We start from the raw sequence: 21,542 nt of genomic DNA, 5'->3' as shown, positions 1-21,542 counted from the left end.
AAAAACCGTCCGGTGGACATGTACATGACTGTACATGTGCGCGCCTAAGCGAGCGTGCATGTACTGAACCTACGTACTATATGCAGCATGAATATTCACTACGGTATTTTATGATTGCAGCGAATACCCAACGGCCGAACATGTCCCATGTTATTTATGACATGCATTTAGCTTGTAAAAAAATGCGAATGTGTTCCGTCGACAAAGGGCGTTATGGTTTAATTTACTGCAAGGACGGTTTTGTCCGGGCGGACACAATTGCATTATGCAGCAGCGTCCAGGCGGACACGATTGCATATGCAAAACCGCCCCGCGGACATTATGCAATAATGTCCTCCGGATAGTATTGCATAGAGGACATAATTGCATGCGACACCGGCCCTATATAGAATACTTCAAACACATTGTTCCAATGGCCACTTTTGTTTACTATGCCATGTATACTATTACTGTTTTCAGCCCTAATATTAATAAAGTCACTGCAATATTATTGTTGTGAATTCTGAATTTAAATCCACATTGGCAAACCGTGACCCAGACGTGATCGTTAGTTCTAAAGTGTATTATAAAGTTTCATGATGTTTCACTTTTCACTTACTGGAAGGGGGTTCATGTTTAGCGTTTTCTTCTACAAGTGCAGTTTCTTACCTTTAAAGACACTGGACACTGGTAATTGTAAAAGACCAGTCCCTTCTCACTCGTTGCATCTCAAAATATGTATCAAATAACAAACCTGTGAAAATTTGAGCTCAATCGGTCGTCGAAGTTGCGAGATAATAATGAAAGAAAAAACACCCTTGTCGCACAAGTTGTGTGCTTCTAGATGCTTGATTTCGAGACCTCAAGTTCTAAATCTGAGGTCTCGAAAGCAAATTCGTGAAAATTACTTCTTTCTCGAAAACTACGTTACTTCAGAGGGAGCCGTTTCTCACAACTTAATGTTTTATACTATCAACAGCTCCCCATTACTCGTTACCAAGTAAGGTTTTATGCTAATACTTATTTTGAGTACTTACCAATAGTGTCCACTGCCTTTATACCCATTGTACAAACATAGATGTCTTCACCTATATATTAAAAAGGACATTAACATAACTCTTGTCTTTCTAGGTTTAAATGTTTTTAAATTGAAAAAAGCCCCACGGCAATGTTCATTAGTTGTGAAAATTTCATTTCAAAAGGTGCACTCGTTTTTGAGATTATCGCTCAAAAACCCGGTCGAGCAAATAATGTCCACGCAGGAAAAACAAACTCTACAGGACAGACTCAGATTCAAATTTGGGGCATAAAAATAACCACATCTTCAAGGGATGTGTATCTCAAAATGCTTATACTATCAAAAGGTGCTGTGTGACAGTAGGCTTCAAAAAGGGTGCTATTATAGGGTTCAAACTAAGTGTTGAAATGTATCTCTAGAATAATTTTCGTCTCACTAATCATAAGACGAAAATTATTTTAGTATGTAAAAACGTGTTTTCATGACACTGTTTTACTCATTTCTCAAAAACTACAGCACCTCAGCATCTAATATTTTCGGGAAGCTTTCTACTATCATTATCTTCAAACGGTGTAAGTTTAATGTAAATCTGTGATGGACATTGTGTTCTGTGTTTAAAAAAATCCTTTAATTGTTTAATAATGTGCATATTTTTCGTGTTATTTAAAAAACTATTTATGTATTTGTTTTGTATAGTTTCACCTACGTAAGTTGTACACTTAGTGCAAATAAATGGAAAAGCTCATAGAGGTATCTGCTGTCTGCTTTGTACCGTGTATGTGATAAGTATTGACCAGACAAACGTACACCTCCCCTTTAAACAACTACAGTAAATATTGAGTGCATATTTCAGAAAGAATTATATTGATCTTCTTCACTCTGTTTTAATAAACCTCATGAACATGCCCCCACAATATCAGAAAGAGAACGTGCCCCCCACAATATCAGAAAGAGAACGGATTAAGGTCAACATGATCTATGGTTGTTGGTAGAAGCAAGAACAAAAACAATGGAGAAGCCAGAATAAAAACAAATCATAACGTGCTTTTTTTTTTTTTTTGCGAAGGCTGCTCCTTTCTTGAACAAAGTCACCGCTATTAGTAAGGTGGATTAAGGACAAAAAACACGAAGATCGTGACACGGCGGACAAAAGCACCAAATTTTCACCAAAGCATCAGTTTGATCCGTAGATTTCAAAAAAGTCATGCTCCAAAAAATCTGAGCATGGGATTACCTTGAATTACGTCATTATGACGTCATTACGTCTTTTAATGTAATAAAGCCATCGCAAATACCATGGTTGGATTTCTACATGCGAAAATTATGTTTCTGAGGCCAAGGAATTTAATGAGGGTGGTATTAGTTTGTAACAAATTAATATCCTTTATGGTGACTATGTTGATGCTCAAAAAAAATTGCAGGCACCACGTATCACATGAAACCGAGTCCAGCAAACCGCAAGGCGATGCGCTAATTGACTACTGAGCCCAACTTTGCTCTCAGATCCAGACCTCTGCTGCCACAGGAAATGTAAGAGGTATGTACGAGGGAAAAAAGCAGGCCACCTGAAGATGACCGCTCGTCTGAAGTCAGTTACCGGTAAGGTCCAAAGGACCCTTTGAAGCAGATGGAACGATTGGTGGAGCACTACTCAGAGCTGTACTCCAGAGAGAACGTTGTCAACACAGAAGTTCTGAACAACAAAGATTGCCTGTGTGTCATGGACGAACTAGACAGTGAACCAAAACTAGAAGAACTTGGCAAAGCGCTAGATACACTCTCCCCGGGAAAAACTTCAGGAAAAGATGGCATCCCCGAAGTCCTCAAGTGCCCAAAAGGAATCCTCATTAAGGATTTGCATGAGATATGTTGCCACTGCTGCACAGAAGGTACAGTGCCACAAGACATGAGAGACGCCAACATTGTCACTATCTACAAAAACAAAGGTGACAGGAGCGATTGCAACAACTATCGTACCATCTCTTTTCTTAGCATTGTGTGGAAACTCTTTGCTTGAGTTGTCATAAAGATACTTTGAATTCTTGGTGAAAGAGTCTACCCAGAGGCTCAGTGTGGTTTCAAGCCAAACTGTCGACCATTGACATGATATTCTCCATCAGACATTTGCAGAAAAGTGTAGGGAGTAGGGAAAGCCTTATTTAGATCTTGGCCAAGATTGGTTGCCCTCCTGCTCTGCTTCGCATTGATAAGTCCTTTCAAGAGAACTTTAAGGGGTCCATAGTTTCAGTGGCTCAACATCTGAACCCTTCGACCTCTGCAATAGTGTAAAGCAGGGCTGTGTCTGGCTCCAACCCTTTCTGGCATTTTCTTCTATGTTCTACCCAAGCATGCTCTTGGGTCAGCCACAGAGGGCATCTACCTTCGTATGAACTCGGATGGAATCCCCTTCGACCTTCCAAGACTCGGAGCAAAGACCAGAGTCCGAACGAGATGCCTTAGAGATTTCCTGTTTGCAGACGACACAGCCATCACTACACACACACACCAGATGACCTGCAGCAGCTCATGGATCGATGTTCTGCAGCTTGCAAAGACTTTGGACTTACCATCAGTTCAACAAAAACGCATGTAAGGGGCCAGGATGTTGATGAACCACTGTCTACCAGCATCGCCAACCATGAGCTTGAGGCTGTCCATTAGTTTGTGTATCATGTCTCAACCATCTCTGACAATCTCTCGCTTGAAGTAGAACTCAACAGGCGTAAAGGAAAGACTGCCACAACACTCTCCACGCTTACAAAGAGAGTATGATGCAACAACAAACTTTCAGAGCATACCAAAGTCCAGGCCTACAAGGCTTGTTTGGTGAAAACGCTCCTCTATGGCAGTGAACCCCGTACCCTAGGCTCCCGTAAAAAGCATAGACTCGACGCCTTCCACATGCAACGCCTCTGAGACGCATCCTCTGCATCTCCTTGAGAGACCACATACCCATAACACATTGCTTGATAGAGCGGCAAGGCTCCATGTTTACCACCCTAAAGTCGAGACGCATGCCTTGGCTTGGACATGTCACCAAGTGGAGGACGGACGTATCCCAAAAGACCTCCTGTATGGAGAGCTGGCATCAGGGAAGAGGCCGTTCGGAAGACCCAAGCTGCGCTACAAAGACACTTCCAAGTGTGACCTCAAGTCCCTTGCCACCAATACAACCACCTGGGAAGCAGCCACTGCAGACCGATGCGCTCGGAAGCAGGAGGTGCAGAGAGGTATTTCCAAGTTCGAGGAAGACCTGTCGCAACGAGCAGATGAGGGATGCCTCCCAAGGAAGGCCCAGCCTCAAGCAGTTTCATCTTTCACCTGCAGTTACTGCGGTAGAGACGGTCATTCCCGCATTGGACTCTACAGTCACACCATACGCTATTCCTTAGCCGACATCCAACGGCACAACTCCTTGGTTCTCAAGGATTGACGGATGCCTACTACTATTAATACAACAAACTTTTTTGACCCTCTTAAAACTTTTTTTGCAACTACTGTGAAGTTTCCCATATGCGCTATTCAACATAATTAATCTACCCTTTAACCTATATCCGGTATAAGAATCATTGTGTTTCATTGTGTTTATGTGTTTTGTTTTGGTTGATTGTATTTTGTATGATATCATAATGACATCACGGTATCTTATAGATCAGTGCCATGGTAATTGTACCATATGAACACAAACTTGAGTTGTTTTCAAACTTTGTGTTATTTGTGTAGTGTTGATGATGACGACGTCATAATTACATCAATATACTCACCATAAAGGATATTATTTTTTACAAACTAATACCACCCTTATTGAATTCCTTGCCCACAAACATAATTTTGGCAAGCAGAAATCCCATTGCATGGCATTTTCCTATGCTTTATTACATAAAAAGAGGTTATGACGTCATAATGACGTAATTCAAGGTGATGCCATTCTCAGATTTTTTGAAGCATGACTTTTTTGAAATCTGTGGGTCAAACTGATACTTTGGTGAAAAAATGGTGCTTTTGTCCGCCGTGTCACGATTTTTTCCTTAATCCACCTCACTATAATACGCTCAATAGTGTTTAGATTTCTTTCATCTTTCTTTTTAAACAAAAAATGAGGGGTGCACCCCCACATTATTTCAAAACAACCCCATAAGGACAGTTACTTAAATCAACCCCAAAATGACTATATTTCAACTGCTATTTTCAAAGCCAAACTTCATGGCCAAACAATTATTGTTAACATACCGACACTCTGTGTGTGTACGGCGCCTTGGTCATCTTTTTGCTTCTTGAAAATTACACATTATTATTTATATTTTGTGGTTTGTCCAATGCCATTATCACGCATTCAATTAAAGGCAGTGGACGATATTGGTAATTACTTTAAATAAACCTTACTTGGTAACGAGTAATGGGGAGAGGTTGATAGTATAACACATTGTGAGAAACGGATCCCTCTGAAATGACGTAGTTTTCAAGAAAGAAGTAAATTTTTCACGAATTTGATTTCGAGACCTCAGAATTACGTTTTGAGGTCTCGAAATCAAGCATCTGAAAGCACACAACTTCGTGTAAAAAGGGTGGTTTTCTTTCAATATTATCTCGCAACTTTGACGACCAATTGAGCTCAAATTTTCACATGTTTTTACTAAAATGACGTCATGTGCATAAGGTCTATTACCAATAGTGTCCAGTGTCTTTTAACATTTCAGGCCAATTCAACTAAACTATGTTTAAAAAAAATTAATATCTATATCCAACACTAAATTTTGTTTTCTTGCTAGCATAATTTTGCTATTCTCAATTTAGGTTCGTTTTTATATTGCTTCATTCATTTACCATTTTCACGATACGGAACGCACACTCTACCATTTCCCGCCATTTTGGTAGTCAACTAATTTACATACACTTTGAGTCCCGAACACAGGATAGGCACCCTGCCTGCGTCGTATAATGGGGCGATAGGCATAAGATAGCATTTCACCGATCTTAAGTTGAATTTTGTACTTATTCGTCACTGTTAATGGTTGACCAGCCTTTTTGCTGCCTTTTTAAGAAATAAGATGTTTGTCACAAATAAATTTAAAAGTTCTGATCTGTTTCTTGCTCTTTCCCTTTTAAACTGAAATTGAATTATTTCTTTTGACCGTGTGAATGCCGATATACGACGGAGCATTCCTTTTCTAACGACCAATAAAATTAAAGCTAGCAGTAAAGACACGCACAACAATGCAACGTGGGACTCATTTAAAGATAGTGCGTTTACGCAAAGTCATCTCCGGCCCTGGTCATGGCCTTGGGACTCCTTCAAACGTTTCCAATAGACTTTACCATTTCGTGTCCTTCGTGGAGGCATATCCTTCTCAAAGATAAGCATGACCGACTTTTTTTTAAGAAAGAGCTTTCAATTTCATGCGAAATTGAATGCAATAACGCGAGTCGACGTTTATTCGGTTATCCATTGGCGAAAATAACAAGAAGCCTAAAATTTTATATTCACAAGGTCAGGCATATTACTTCATCGCAAGAAATTATTAAAGAATGATAAATCCATTTGCATGTTAACATGAGTTTGTAGGGGAAACTGTGAAAGAGTTGGAGCGCTAACATTGTCGATAAACATATCAACCACAAGTTGTGGACGAAAATCCATAATTCGTAAAACTCTGTTTGCACTGCTCGACAGTATTATACACATCATATTACCCGCAAATTCACATCGCTCCTTCACCATGCAATCCTACATTATAAAAACCTATACACTTCTTTTTGTTGTGTAGCCCTATTATGGACTTTGTCCTCCGTATAGAAACGCAAAATTTCATTTTTACTTGGCAATTTGAAGGATTAAGATTGATTCATAAGCTAACTCAATTTGAAACTGATCTTTTAAGCTCACTCAATTTGAAACTGATCTTTTATGAAAGTCCTTGTGACCAAACTACGTGACTGAAGGGTCTATCGTTTGGACATGACTCTGAACTACTAAAAATGGCACAAATAAGAGCCAAAAATCAAACGACTGCATGCTCTCGCTGTCAAATCAGTGGCTTGGGAGAACCTCTAGCATGCCCTGCATGTTTGAATTATTAAAACCATTTCAGGGTTTTCACATATACTAGTAAGAAGTACAACAGCATTGGATAATATATTATATTTTGATAAATGTCACTTACGGAAAAGCAACTATAACATGGTGTATTTCATTTCATTTCATTTACACATCTATTGTTATTGCTGCCCTACATTTTACACATTTTAACAAAGTCTGTTAATTAGATTCAAGTTATGGGAAGTTCACAGACAGTATAAATTATATGAAAAAAAACTAAGTTCACAATGATTTAGATATAGGTTAGTTATAAAATATTAAGAAGTTTAAATACACTGGACACTATTGGTAATTGTCAATGACCAGTCTTCCCGCTTGGTGTATCTCAACATAAGGCATAAAATAACAAACCTGTGAAAAGGTGAGCTCAATTGGTCGTCGAAGTTGCAAGAATGAAAGAAAAAGAAAAAACACCCTTGTCACAAGAATTTGTGTGTTTTCATCAGATGCTTGAATTTGAGACCTCAAAATCTAATTCTGAGGTCTCGAAAGAGTCAATATCGTGGAAAATTACTTCTTTTTCGAAAACTGTACGTTACCTCAGAGGGAGGTCACTTCTCACAAGATTTTATACTACCAACAGCTCTCCATTGCTCGTTACCAAGTAAGTTTCTATGCTAACAATTATTTTGAGTAATTACTAATAGTGTCCACTGCCTTTAAAGAGGACATACTGCAGTTATGGGGGAAAAAATCACTTTTTATCCACCCAAAATCTAACTCAAGCAGCTTTACTGACAGTAACGTTTTCCAGTAGTGTATTCATATTGCAGATTATTCTTCCTGCGTGGGCATTAACCGCTCCAGATTTCCGGCAATATCTAAAAAAATACTACCACATTTAAAAAGGAAAATTGCACATGTTATTTCTGTTAGTATTTTCTGTTATGATATTTTAACAACTACTCACTGACACAAATTCCCTTTAATAGTAATTTCTTCAAAATATTTATGTTGCTATAGGTAACAGAGTAAAGTTTAATTAGAATACCCTGACGTCAGAAGCTGACTATTGAAGTGCAATTCATGTTGAGCAAAAGTACCACTGACATTTGTTTTCTTAATTATTAAATTTTGTCTTTGCGTGAATGTTTCAATGAAGTGAGATGAAAAAGGCCGGTTCTATAATGACATTTTAATTGATTTATTTTTTGATTGGTTCTATAATTGAGCATGACTCCATCTTTTATAACTAGATTTATTGTTGATTGCCGACTCAAATAGAGGATGGAATTCGATGAATAATCAATGGTGACTGGAGAGGGGGGGGGGGGGGGGTATAGCGAACAAGTGCTTTTATGCTCACAGTTTATGCGTAGGAGGCCATATACCAAAGGCAAAGCCTGTATACAACAAATTGATGACTGGAGTTATTTCACTTAAAGATATTGGACGTTATTGGTTATTGTCAAAGATCAGTCTTCTCACTTGGTAAATCTCAACATAATTATGGACAAATTAACAAACCTGTGAAAACTTGAGCTCAATTGGGCGTCGAAGTTGCGAGATAACAATGAAAGAAAAAGATAAAAACACCCTTGTCACACCATAGTTGTGTGCTTTCATCAGATGCTTGAATTTGAGACCTCAAAATCTAATTCTAAAGTCTCGAAAGAGTCAAATTCGTGGAAAATTACTTCTTTCTCGAAAACTACGTCACTTCAGAGGAAGCCGTTTCTCACCATGTTTATACTATCAACAGCTCTCCGTTGCTTGTTCAAGCAAGTTTTTATGCTAACAATTATTTTGAGTAATATCACCAATACTGTCCATCCAGTGCCTTTAGTGTTATCCTATGACTTTAATCAGTGAGCAGCAAAATTGTAAGTGGCATGATGTTCTTATTATGGGGTTGGTCGTATTTTCATCTCAGAGGTTTTGAATGAGTAATAATCACCTTTCCTATCCAGAGATCCCAAATAAACTCATAAAATAATACAGCTTTAGTCAGCCATTGTAACAACCTGTGGGTGGTAATCAAATCCAAATGGTGTTAACACTAAACTAAAGAGAATAGTGTAAGTAAAACACCATTGTTGTACACATTTTGTACCAGATTCGCAATGATATTAAATTGAGTGAAAAATTACCCCTTTCTCAAAAACTACTTTATATACGATTTGAGGCATTGCATGGTGAGCCTCAGAAGTATCAATGTAAATTTTGGTTACCAGTAACATCATGTTTATATCTACTTGCCAGGTAGAGTTTGTTCTTAAATAACTGTCTTGCTTTATTCTAGTACCGCGGAGTAGATGTTCGGGGGTTCGAGAGACTCCTCAGTCCTGAAAAGAACTTTCCTGCTTTTTAAACTATTTACCCAGGCGGATGGTATACTTTACTTAGATGGAGCTGTTTTCTAACAACGTCGCGTATATGCCTATTACCAATATCTCTCCGTTGCTTATTACCAAGTAAGTTTTTATTCTAATGAATATGATCATTTTTAGTATGAACTACCATGAATTTTTGCCTATAGTGTCCATGCCTATAAACTCGTTTGAGCGATAAAGCCCATCATTATTAGTTTGAATTTTGTTTTAATTGTCAAAAGAGAAGGCTGGCATCGTTTTGTTAAGTTGCAATCACCTTTGAGAACGATCATAGGCCTTTTATTGTCGAAACTTCAGAGCACTACCTATTTTAAAATATTAACTTTTGTTTACCCATACACCGCTGTGAGTTAGCACATACTCTGTACTTTCCCGAGTCCTGTAAAAACAAATATCACGTATCTCGGATGGGATTCGAACCCACGACCCTTCTAGAGCAGGAGTAGTGTTTTACCAATTAGACTACCGAGGTTGCCGGTGTCGCATGCAATTATGTCATATGCAATACTCTATCCGGAGGACATTATTGCATATACAATAACGTACGCCGGACGGTTTTGCATATGCAATCGCGTCCGCCCGGACGCTGCTGCATAATGCAATTGCGTCCGCCCGGACACATTTGCATATGCAGTTGTGTCCGCCCCCTGTAAAACCGTCCTTGCAGTAAATTAGACGCCCTTGGTCGACGGAACACGTTCGCCTTTTTATTACAAGCTAATGCATGTCATTAATGACAGAGGAAATGTTCTGCCGTTGGGTATTCGCTGCAATCATAAAATACGTGAATATTCATGCTGCATTTTAAAGTAGGTTCAGTGCATGTGTGCATGCACGCTCGCTTACGTGCGCATCTTTACAGTCATGTACAATGTCCAGCGGACGGTTCTTGCATAGCCCCGGACACGATTGAGTATGCAAAAGTGTCCGGAGCGGACAGTATTGCATGGCGGACACAATTGCATCTGACACCGGTAGCTGTTTTTATCTAGGTTATTTGTTACCGGTTTTCATTTTTGTTCCCTCTTCTTCAAATAACTTCAAGTAATGTAGTTTGATACAGCAACTTTTTCTTCATTTCGATTCATTTATTGGCTGTCAACATTATAATTGTTTACAATTACAACGTGACCAAGTTTGTTTTATATTATTTAAAAAGAATAAACTGTCAAAAAATTGTGTAGGTCTACTGCTTTTTTGTAATTTGGTTTAAAAACTGTTTTTTTTTAATATTTAGTAGATAGGCCTACTATAGTTTGTAATGGTGCACCAAAATTGTTTGGGGAGTCATAAAAATAGAACGGGGAGTCAAATTGCGCCCTCAAGCGGTAGGTTAAAGCACATGCTTTTGGTTCATCAACAAACAAACTTGGGAAAACTACAATACAAGTTACCGGAGTAGATGGGGTGAACAAGATGGAAAAGTATGAGAAAATTCGAGTAGTTGGAAGAGGAGCATACGGGTAAGTCGACATGAAATGATTGTTTGTTATCAAGCAAGAAGAATTAGCGTAATTAGCTTCAAATAAAACAGTTAAAAATACGGCTAGTTCATGAGTTCCTGAGTGTGGTGTACGAGCTCGGACCATGTTCATGATGGTACGAGCATACATACATGGCATAGGTAGAGTAGAGTTTTATTGGGATTCCTTTTATTGCTCCACGAGTAGAGCATGGAGGTTATACTAGTAGTCGACCACCCCACCACCACTGACACTGACAGAGTCAACCGTGGTAGTAGGTACTGGTGACGGTGGAAAAGTTTTTGTATGGCGCCACCACTTTTTCATTCGATATGAAATAATATAGACTAGTATCTAATTTACCTCAAAAAACAATGAGATATCCCTTTTTGTAAAAATGAGTGAAAAGGTGGTGGCGCCATACGGAAAGTTATCCGTGACAGTTGTACCATGGAGGTAGTTGTACTTTCACCATGCTTTCACAAACTCGCACAAACTTTAAAATTAAATTAAAGATCCGGTTTGTTTGTAGGGTGCTGCTATTGTTATTGAAGTTGTTCTATGTATTCCATTATCTAAAGTTGAGCAGATAAAAATTAAAGTTTGTGGGGTTTATTGACTGTTCCATTGCGTGAAAGGAGGAAAACCTACCAACCCCCACGCACAAGGGCATGTGCATTACCCGGCCTTTTTTAAGAAGTGTGGGCAGTTCACAATTTTCATTCGTACCCCTCCTCTCCCCCCGGGCCCCACCCCCACCATTGTGCTTTATAATTATTATTTTCATCATTCATGGTGGGTAGTTCAAGTTCTAGTTGGGGTTCATGTTATGACCAAAATGTGTTCTACAAAGGTGATCAAAATCCATTAATTGAAACCTGTTGATATTAATAACAATACATCTCATGCATGCACCTCACTTGGATTGATGTCCAAAATAACATGATTAATACTTTTCCTGACGGCTTTTTGATTCTCTCTCTCCGCAGGACAGTATACCTCTGCCGTCGTCTTAGCGACCAAAAACTCATCATCATCAAGCAGATCCCAGTGGAGCAGATGACACGAGAGGAACGCCAAGTAGCCGTCAATGAGGCCAAGGTGTTAGCGATGCTGGATCATCCAAACATCATTGAGTATTATGAGAACTTCCTGGAGGATAAAGCTTTAAGTATCGTCATGGAATATGCAGAAGGTATGAAGCCGAGAATATCATGCCCCAACTTGAGTCACTGTTCCAATTATCGATCAGACCTGTCAATATCATGTATCCATACTTGGCAAGAAGCTGAGAATATCCTGCCCCAACTTGAGTCACTGTTCCAATTATCGATCAGACCTGTCAATATCATGTATCCATACTTGGCAAGAAGCTGAGAATATCCTGCCCCAACTTGAGTCACTGTTCCAATTATCGATCAGACCTGTCAATATCATGTATCCATACTTGGCAAGAAGCTGAGAATATCCTGCCCCAACTTGAGTCACTGTTCCAATTATCGATCAGACCTGTCAATATCATGTATCCATACTTGGCAAGAAGCTGAGAATATTATGTCTCAACTTGAATCACTGTCCCAATTATTGATCAGACCTGTCAATCTCATGTATCCATACTTGGCAAGAAGCTGAGAATATCCTGCTCCAACTTGAATCACTGTCCCAATTATCGATCAGACCTGTCAATCTCATGTATCCATACTTGGCAAGAAGCTGAGAATTTCATGTCTCAACTTGAATCACTGTCCCAATTATCGATCAGACCTGTCAATCTCATGTATCCATACTTGGCAAGAAGCTGAGAATATCATGCTCCCACTTGTGTCACTGTACTAATTATAGATCAGACCTGTCATTTAATATTCGACATGTATCCATACTTGGGAAGATTACTGTAATTGGGAAGATCACTGCTCAATTACTCCTCTGTTTTATGTGTTTATTTTAACAATGCCGTAAATCACAAAATGATACAAAATGTTTTAATCAAATTGACAGGAGATGTATCAATATTTTAAAAAAATTGTAAAAAAGAGATCATAAAACCAAACGGTCTGGGTGAAGCAAAAACAGACAAAGTATATAAATAACATACATAAATTACCTAATACAGTCTTTTAGCATGGAATAAAATAAAAAAATCTTGTTTTTATTTAGTAGAAAAAGAAAGAGTGGGTGATTTTAACTTTCATTTTGTTTCAGGTGGAACATTATTTGAGTACCTTCAACATAGAGGGAATGCATTGTTAGAGGAAGGGGTGAGTGTATTGTTAATGGTTTGTGCTTTTCTAAGGTACAGAATTTGTGTACTTTTGGTAAGACCCAAAACTCAAAAGTCTACAGGTTTACATTAAACTTACATTGTTTAAATAATAGTAATAATAATGGAAGGCCTAATCGGTTTTTATATAGCATTTTTCAAATCCCAAGGGCTTCTCAAAAAGCATCTCACAGTGCTTCCAACATTATTACCTGGGATGTCCTTATGTGTCCAGAGTTATAATGTCCAGAATGTATAATGTTTTCTAGCCAACAAAACTATAATAGTTCATAACAGGCTCTCTGAGACCAGATCGAGCCGGTCATTGGGAGACCGGTCATTCTGGGTGGCTGCTCAACGAGTTTGGAACACGCTCCCAAGAGATCATTGTACATCTACATCCCTTTATAGCGCTTAAAGTCTAGTTTTAAGACAAATTTGTTCACACTTTCTTTCTAAATCAGTATAAAGCTTTCTGTTACTGTTAGAATTTATTTTCTCTTTGTGCGCCTTATGTACCCGGAATAAAATTTATAGTTCAAATACTGGAGATAACTTTCTGGGAAATGATTTCTTGACCTTTTTTTCTTCCTTCCAGGAAGTTCTGCGGCTCTTCAGCCAGCTTCTTCTCTCCCTTCAGCATGTACACTCCAAGCAGATTCTCCACCGTGATCTGAAGACACAGAATATCCTGCTCAACAAGCGTCGAGACGTGGTGAAGATCGGAGACTTTGGCATCTCTAAGATCCTCAGCAGTAAGAGTAAAGCCTTCACGGTGGTCGGAACTCCGTGCTACATCTCACCGGAACTTTGTGAAGGGAAGCCGTATCCTTTAGAAATGTAGTGAGATAACTCGCTCAGGTGAGGTTTGTTGTAGAAAACTGGTCGCGGGCGGAGCATGGCCCTTGCCTGGCAGGATTGGGGGCCTTTCACGAGCCCTGTCCTTGTGCAAAGATGGTCTTCTTGGAGTACGGCAAAGTACGAAGTAGGAGGCCTTCGTAGGGGACTGGCCGTGTTAATCTCTTTTGAGTATGTTATGTTGTTTCTTAGAAGAACTTGTGGTTGAAAACTCAATGTATCGATCGGTATGTGCTCCGATTGTCTTCAGGATGAGTTGTCAACCACTCGGTTCTTCTCAGGACTAACACTACTATTGTTTAAGTTTGTCTCTCATATGTGATGCCAGTTTGTCTACATTGCATCTCAAATCCTATAAAATGTTGGAGAGTTATCTGTATAAGTTTACATGTATATGCTACCTTAACATCTTTACAGCTACAACCAAAAGAGTGATATTTGGGCTGTAGGATGTGTTCTCTACGAGCTGCTCACATTGCGGAGGGCCTTTGAGGCAGATGTAAGTTTTCTTATGTGTTTTGAAAAAATGGAGATAAAAGCCATAAAGGCCCGGTCACACAGGCCCCGATAACGAGAACGATAAAAATGCACGACATCGATTGGTTGAAATGCTCCACGCAGAATACGCCCACACTCATTCAACCAATCGAGGGCGTGCATTTTTATCAGTCTCATTATCGTTCTCGTTATCGGGGCCTGTGTGACCGGGCCTTTACATGAGAAAATGTAAATTAGTTCTATATCATGTTGCTCATGACATAAAAGTTCAACTGGAACATTGTGTTGGTAGCTCGTTCCATGTCTTGGCCAAGCAGTGAGGTGCTCTTGACTCAAGTTCCGGTGCTGCCAGAATATTGGTTCAGGTCCTGGTCAGGATGGCTTCCCCCCTTTAGTTGGGACATTAAGATGTAGGTCCTGTGTATAAAAAACGCATTTCACTTATCAGTAAGAGAAGGGGTTTGGCCTGGTGTTTGAGTCTCATTATTCAGACATAGCTCTACATAATACCTGTCTAGAAATAGCTGTTGTACACCCATTAGACATTATAAAGGCAAAGCTGCTTAAATTAGCGCTAAGGGGTTCATCAAACACAACTCTGTCTCAGTCCTCTATAGACGATGTGACCTACATGTATCGGGCACTGAGTTGCGCAGTCTAGCTGGCTGCCAAAACACAAAGGTTTTGCCCGGCGGCATGCGCGTGAATCATGCTATGGTTTTCGTGTGACGTCACCGGTCACATCGTCTATATACACCTGGGTTAAGAGAAGCAATTATGGTTGCGCCTTATCCAAGGCCGTAAGTATCGTGACCGGGATTCGAACCCACACTCTGATGATTCAACCATTCCAACTTGAGTCTGATGCAGTAGAAGGCACGGCCATGACAAACCATAATGCAATTGCCTGATACGTTTTCTTGTTCTTTTGTTGCCCTTACAGAATCTACCAGCGTTGGTGATGAAGATCATGCGAGGATCTATTGCGCCGATCTCGGAGCGTTACAGCGACGATCTGAAACGTCTCCTGCTTCTGATGCTTCACCTTGATCCCGACAAGAGACCGACCATTAACCAAGTCATCGCTGAGCCCATCGTTATCAAGATGCTTGCCAATGTATACATGGAGATTGGACGAGTCAAATGCCCCATCAAGTTAGTCAGATTTTTGTTCTTCTCTTGTTGTCATGACTTGAAGATTCTGTCTTTAAAGCCATTTTGTGGGAGTGCTGGTTCTGTTATTTATTCCCCGTGTATACATGTACCTTTGATTTTTGAAACCATTTGATTGTTTTGATCCTACATAAATGAGATGTACGTAGCCGAAAATTCAGAGCAGATATGTCACATAGAAAGAATGATCTGTAATTGGAATACACAATCTGAGAAACTTTTTCGACAGACAAATTTGAAAAACTTTCAAATATCGCGGTATATCGCGATATATCACGATAATTGCGATAATCGCGATATATCGCAATATTGATTAAATATCGCGATGTATTTGCTAGCTGAGACATCTTGCCCCCCATAGGTTTTGAGTAAAACCAGAAGAATAGGTCATTAGAACACCTCTCTTAAGCTATGACTGTCTCTTCTACAACTTTCACTTGGAGTTTGAAGACTGATGATGTCAAATTTCATAAATCGCGATTATATTGAATATCGCGATATATTGTCGGCGATATATCGTGAATAAAACAAATCGATATCGCCCAAGCTTATTTCCCATAACCACATTTCTCCGAAGTGAAATGATTCTCAAAATCCTTTATTCTATCGAAAGCTCCTGTACTTCTAACCAAGTAAAGTTTTTTTTTTAGTGCCATTAATTTTAAGTGTGATTACCAAAAATTTACCCTCACTTGAATACAACCTTCAGCTTAGACTCGTTTGGTTTTTGTGCTCTATTATTTACCCATAGGATCCCAAAATCTCTTGGGATGACATCATCAAATTCCAAGGGTTCAAACCGCAAAGGAAGTACCAAGTCCCTGTCCCGCAGAAGTAAGTGAAAGAATTCTTCCTTTTTTATCGTTTTTTAACTTTAAAAAGTTGTGGTACTTAAACAAGAATAAGTACAATGGGAACACTGCTGTAGCCTGCCAAGCTGGCTGAAGAGCCGCAGAACTTCCTGGAAGTTAATGTAATGTTCATTCCATATTCATATTTGATTCCTGCCTTCTAGGCTCCAAGCTGGTCCTAGACAGCAGTAACTCCAACCTGCCGAAGCTACAGCCCCTATCCACAGTCTACTGCTGGGGTCATGGGGTCACCACCCCCGTCAGTCTCCCCCTCCCTCATAGCGACATCCAGGTCATTCAGGTGTCCACTGGTCGCACTCAGAGAGTTGCTGTCACCAAAAATGGGCGACTTATCATTTGGGAGGTAAAACGGCTGCTTAAAATTACAAATAGTGACTTCCATAGAGAATACAAGCTATATGGTGCTTTCGATTAGCTTCCCTGGGTCGCCCCCGCTGTGCTTGCTCGTTTGAGCCCCTGACAAGAGCTAATCGAATGATCACTCACGCGCTCATGGTGACGTCATGCACATGGGACAGTCCCAAGTGACCCACTCCACAAGCAGGGCGGGCACTGGGGGCTGACCCGGGTGAGCCCCTGGAATGACGTCAAAGCTATGCGAACGTACCGGGGGCAGCCCAGGGTCAACCCAGGGAAGCTAATCGATCACACCCGTAGTAGACTTGTAAACTTTTACCTTTACATACCATTAATTACGAAACATAGTTTCCTTAGCTTTTAAGGAAAAGGTACATCATTTTGGGGGGAAGAGTAGATTCTATTACACTAATCAGATTCAATAGTTACATTTAAGTGAAGACAGCAAAACAGTTTATGCTATTAAGAGATTTTGTTCATATTCATCTTGGGCTTATTTCAATTGTGGCAATTGAAATGAGTAACAGTGATCTGTAGATCCCTTAAATGATTTTGACAGTATCTCAGATGCAAAGCATTTGTAATGATACGAACTTCATAATCAGTGAGCTTTCAGATTGAAACTTTTTGGTAACAAGCAATCGTGTACATGTTCTTTGTCTTAAAATAATTAAATCACTTTCTGAATCCCTTTCAAAACTTTACTGATTAAAAATTTGTTTTTAGAGTTTTTATTTGTTCTTAGTCAACTTATACACTTGGTTTTGTCTTAGTCGTCTTCTGTCGGATCTTCAGCTACCATGCTACCAGGTGCAGTGGACCAGTCGTATCCATCCTTCATACCACGCTTTCTAGAGGGGCAGTCAGCGGTTACCATTCAACATGTGTCATGTGGAGATATGTTTACAGCGTGTCTGACTGGTGAGTTACAACTTCAGGCCTGTATGCTTTGTTTTTGAAAGGGCAAGGGCACCAAGGAATTTTATTTGAATTTTTGTTTATTTATTCATATGGGCCCTAAAAACATCAAAAACAAACAGCAACAATAACTAGAAATTTAAATGTATGATTTAAAAACATTAGGAAAACAATTATAGATGGGGAAAAAATGAGCTGAACCCTAGGAATTGCCAAAAAGCAAGCCAAATCACTATCCAAAAGAGCAATCCCTCCATTGTTAATGGCACCCTATGAGGAAATTATAAATTTCTACTGGGGCATTTTAAGGGCACCAAGGCAATGATCATGGTGGCATATTGATACGAAATCTTTTGGTTTTTTTTCAGATCGAGGCATTTTAATGACCTATGGAAGTGGGGCTCACGGTTGTCTGGGTCATGGTGACTACCACGACGTCTCACAGGCAAAGATTGTGGAGGAGTTGCTAGGTTACGAGGTCGTCAAGGTTTCATGTGGGGCGTCACATGTCATGGCCGTTACCAACGACAATGAAGTTTTCTCCTGGGGTAGAGGAGAAAACGGTGAGTGAAGGGATGAGAAACTTCAGACTTTTAAATGAATTTTAGGGGTTGAACAAAGAATTGACTAGAGTGGGATTCGAACCTACGACCTCAGGATTAGCAAATCGGCGCTCTACCAACTGAGCTATCTAGTCTTATATTTGAGGTTTCCCTATTTTGTCAAACTTTGTTCGGGGTGCCAGTCAGAAGCCAAACAACCTTAATTGGCTTTAGACTTTTAAAAGTCTGCTGGTTAACAAAAACTGTTGTAGTTTTCTCCAGATAACAAGAAGGCATGCTCTTTGATTTACTTTTCTAGTGCTGAGGATACTAGTCCCAAAAGCTCCTTGGAATCTTTTTAGAGATTGTCTAGTTGTGATATACGGAGACAAACAAACAAACAAACAAACAAACACTAGGGGACTATAAAAAGATGGAATTTCCATTGTTCAATCTACCTACTAATGAAGTCTGGATTCCAGTTTCAGACTTTTTTTGTCAGCATCCACACTTATCCCTGTAGGATACTATATTTTAGCAGTGGGTACCGCAAGGATTTAATAGGATTGGAACTGCCTCCTGCTACAGGGCAATCTCAGTGGACTAACTGGTAAGCATTGCTCTTGAATTACAGAGGTTGTTGTTTCAAATCCCACTCAAGTAAAATGCACAGTACTCGGTATACAGTGCTGAAACTATGTGTGCGCAAACATTTAAAATAAACCATTGAATGTTTTTAGATATTTCTGCCTAAGGAATACCCATGCCATAGCTGCAGCTAATGCTATTTGAGTTGTAGACGGCCTTTAGTCTTTTGTTTTGTCCATACTACTTACTACTTGTTCTGCTTTCTTTCTGCCTTCAGGTCGTCTGGGTTTGGACAGCCAAGAGTCTTTCTCGTCACCACAAAGTGTCATTCTACCCGTGGAGAGTCTGATCACATCTGTACACTGTGGTCTGGACTGCTCATTGTTGCTGACAGAGGACAAAAAAGTTCTGGCCTGTGGGAGTAACAGGTACAACTTACCTTGAAATCTGTTTAAAAGTGAATAAATGAAGTTCACAGCCGTGCTTCTTTCAACCCTATTATCTCATTCTTTATCCCGATGCAAGCTTAACATCTGTTATATCGTTGCGGTACCCGCTGCCAAAAAATAGGATTTGAACTGCCTCTAGCTACCGGCAATCTCGGTGGTCTAGTTGGTAAGACACTGCTCTAGAATTGCAAGGGTCGTGGGTTCAAATCCCACCCGAGTAAAAAAATGCCTGGTTTAAAACCAAAATTAATATCTTATTCTTTTCAAACAAACTACACTAATTTGTCTTATTGCAGATACAATAAACTTGGTCTTGACAGCATCAGTTTAAGTGGCAAGACCCTTAATAAGGTGGATGAGATGCGGACATATGCACCGGTTGCTTCCTCACCCATCAATCAGTTGTCTATCAAAAGTGTTGCCATAGGAACGGCTCATGCTGCCATTGTAACAGGTAATGTATTTTACCATCAGTTTTTTTTTAAACATTGTGTTGGTTTTGTTAAAAACATAGCAATTAATTATGGGAGTTTTTTTTCTAATGAAAGTTCGCCAACAATTTTTAATTTGACTCGAGACATCTGTTAACACGATCGAGATCGAGTGTTTTACTAACATTGGCCGGACATGCCAAAGAGGGCCGAATTTGTTCATAAACAATAGAAAGGTCTTTACATGGACTATTAAGATACAGATTTACTCTTTGTTTATTTGGTATCATTTAGATGACCAACAGTGCTACATGCTCGGGTCCAATCAGTTCGGTCAGCTTGGTTGCGATACGGATCCCCTCGTAACCAGAATCCCTTGCAATCCAGAGTTCCAAGAAGGCGTCAGAGTTACAGACGTCGCGTGTGGTGACATGTTTACTGTTGCTCTTTCATCAGGTAAGATGGCTTGTAGTTTTGTTTGAGTCTTTAGTTTTGTTTGCAGGATCTCTGTCAAATGATTGAACCAGACTAACACTTTCACCCTTAACAAAATAACAGGTTTAGGGAAAACTGACTACTTTAGTGTGATCCCTGCTTACATGGCAGTTACTGGTTGTATGGCTTCTGACTTGTCACGCCTGAATAAAGAAATTGATGAATTAGGGAGAGCGCTTATAATGGCCTAGATAGCTCAGTTGGAGGTCGTTGGTTCAAGTCCCGTTCCAGTCAAATTTTCTTTGTTCCGTAGTAGTATTATGTCAAAATGTTTCCCTGAATTGTTTCCCACAATACATTATCCAAATTTGTTTCAGACGGTCAGGTGTTTTCGTGGGGTAAGAGTTCACGAGGTCGTCTCGGCCGAACCGAGGTCAACTCTAGCATCCCCCAGAAAGTTGACCTCGGGCGGGGTGAAGAGGAATCCTTCAGCCTCCTGTCAATCTCATGTAACCATGGCAACACCCTGCTTGCAACCAGACGTAAGTTTACAAGACATTATTTTGAACTTGATCATACAATAAATAAAAAGGTAAAAAGTTGATTTATTTTTCAAAGTGTTTTTTTTTAGATTCAAACTAAACTTTGTTTTCGTCTTCCAGCTTTTGACAATTCAGCAGATTCTCCTTGATGACCAAATTTTGATGACCTCTGACCTGGTGACCTCTAATTCAATGTCTTCTGACCTGGGCCCAATTTCATAATGCTGTTAGGCAGAAAGTTCTGCTCAGAAAATTTCTTGGCTAAGCAAGAAATGACCAAGGTACGAGTCGCAGCTGTGGTATCTGAATGTTGTTTGGCTGGTAATCTATTTTTGCCAAGCAAGTTTTTGTGCTTATGGCTTTATTAAATTGGGACCTCATAGGCATTTTAACTGGAAAGAGAGCAAGCCCTTCTTCGACAAGATGCTGCTGAATGGGAATGGGGCCTACAAAATATCTGTGCCAAAGCATATTAAATTCTGTGTCTCCAAACTTGTAATTTAAAGCCATTGGACACTTTCGGTAAACGGATGTCCAAGGCCCACACTTCGTGTATCACAACTTTTATATAAAATAACAAACCTGTGAAAGTTCAGGCTCAATCGGTCATCAGAGTCGAGAGAATATAACGGGAAAACCCACCCTTGTTTCCGCACGTTTCGCCGTGTCATGTGTTTAAAATAAATCCGTAATTCTCGATATCGTTTTAATGTTTTCTCAAAAATGAAA

The 21,542-nt window shown here is 39.7% G+C and overlaps 1 protein-coding gene and 1 non-coding gene across 2 annotated transcripts; one reads left to right on the top strand and one right to left on the bottom strand.

Moving 5' to 3' along the window:
- Positions 1–10,790: 10,790 nt before the first annotated feature.
- On the top strand, positions 10,791–21,442 carry LOC139946607 (serine/threonine-protein kinase Nek8-like). Its single transcript, XM_071944321.1, has 15 exons — positions 10,791–10,890; positions 11,880–12,085; positions 13,093–13,148; positions 13,749–13,975; positions 14,426–14,507; positions 15,450–15,661; positions 16,431–16,513; positions 16,695–16,894; positions 17,682–17,829; positions 18,195–18,389; positions 19,234–19,384; positions 19,702–19,859; positions 20,131–20,292; positions 20,649–20,813; positions 20,934–21,442. Exons 1-15 carry the CDS (start codon positions 10,844–10,846, stop codon positions 20,960–20,962), a joined length of 2,121 nt encoding a protein of 706 aa, XP_071800422.1. The 5' UTR covers positions 10,791–10,843; the 3' UTR covers positions 20,963–21,442.
- Positions 18,451–18,523, bottom strand: Trnas-gcu (transfer RNA serine (anticodon GCU)). Its single transcript has one exon. It is a non-coding gene; the product is annotated as a tRNA-Ser (tRNA).
- Positions 21,443–21,542: the final 100 nt, after the last annotated feature.

This window comes from Asterias amurensis, chromosome 13 (genome assembly GCF_032118995.1).
Source record: "Asterias amurensis chromosome 13, ASM3211899v1".
In the NCBI taxonomy this organism is placed as follows: Eukaryota; Metazoa; Echinodermata; class Asteroidea; order Forcipulatida; family Asteriidae; genus Asterias; species Asterias amurensis.
The sequence above is the reverse complement of the archived record's forward strand: the minus strand, read 5'-3'. Positions and strand labels throughout refer to the sequence as shown.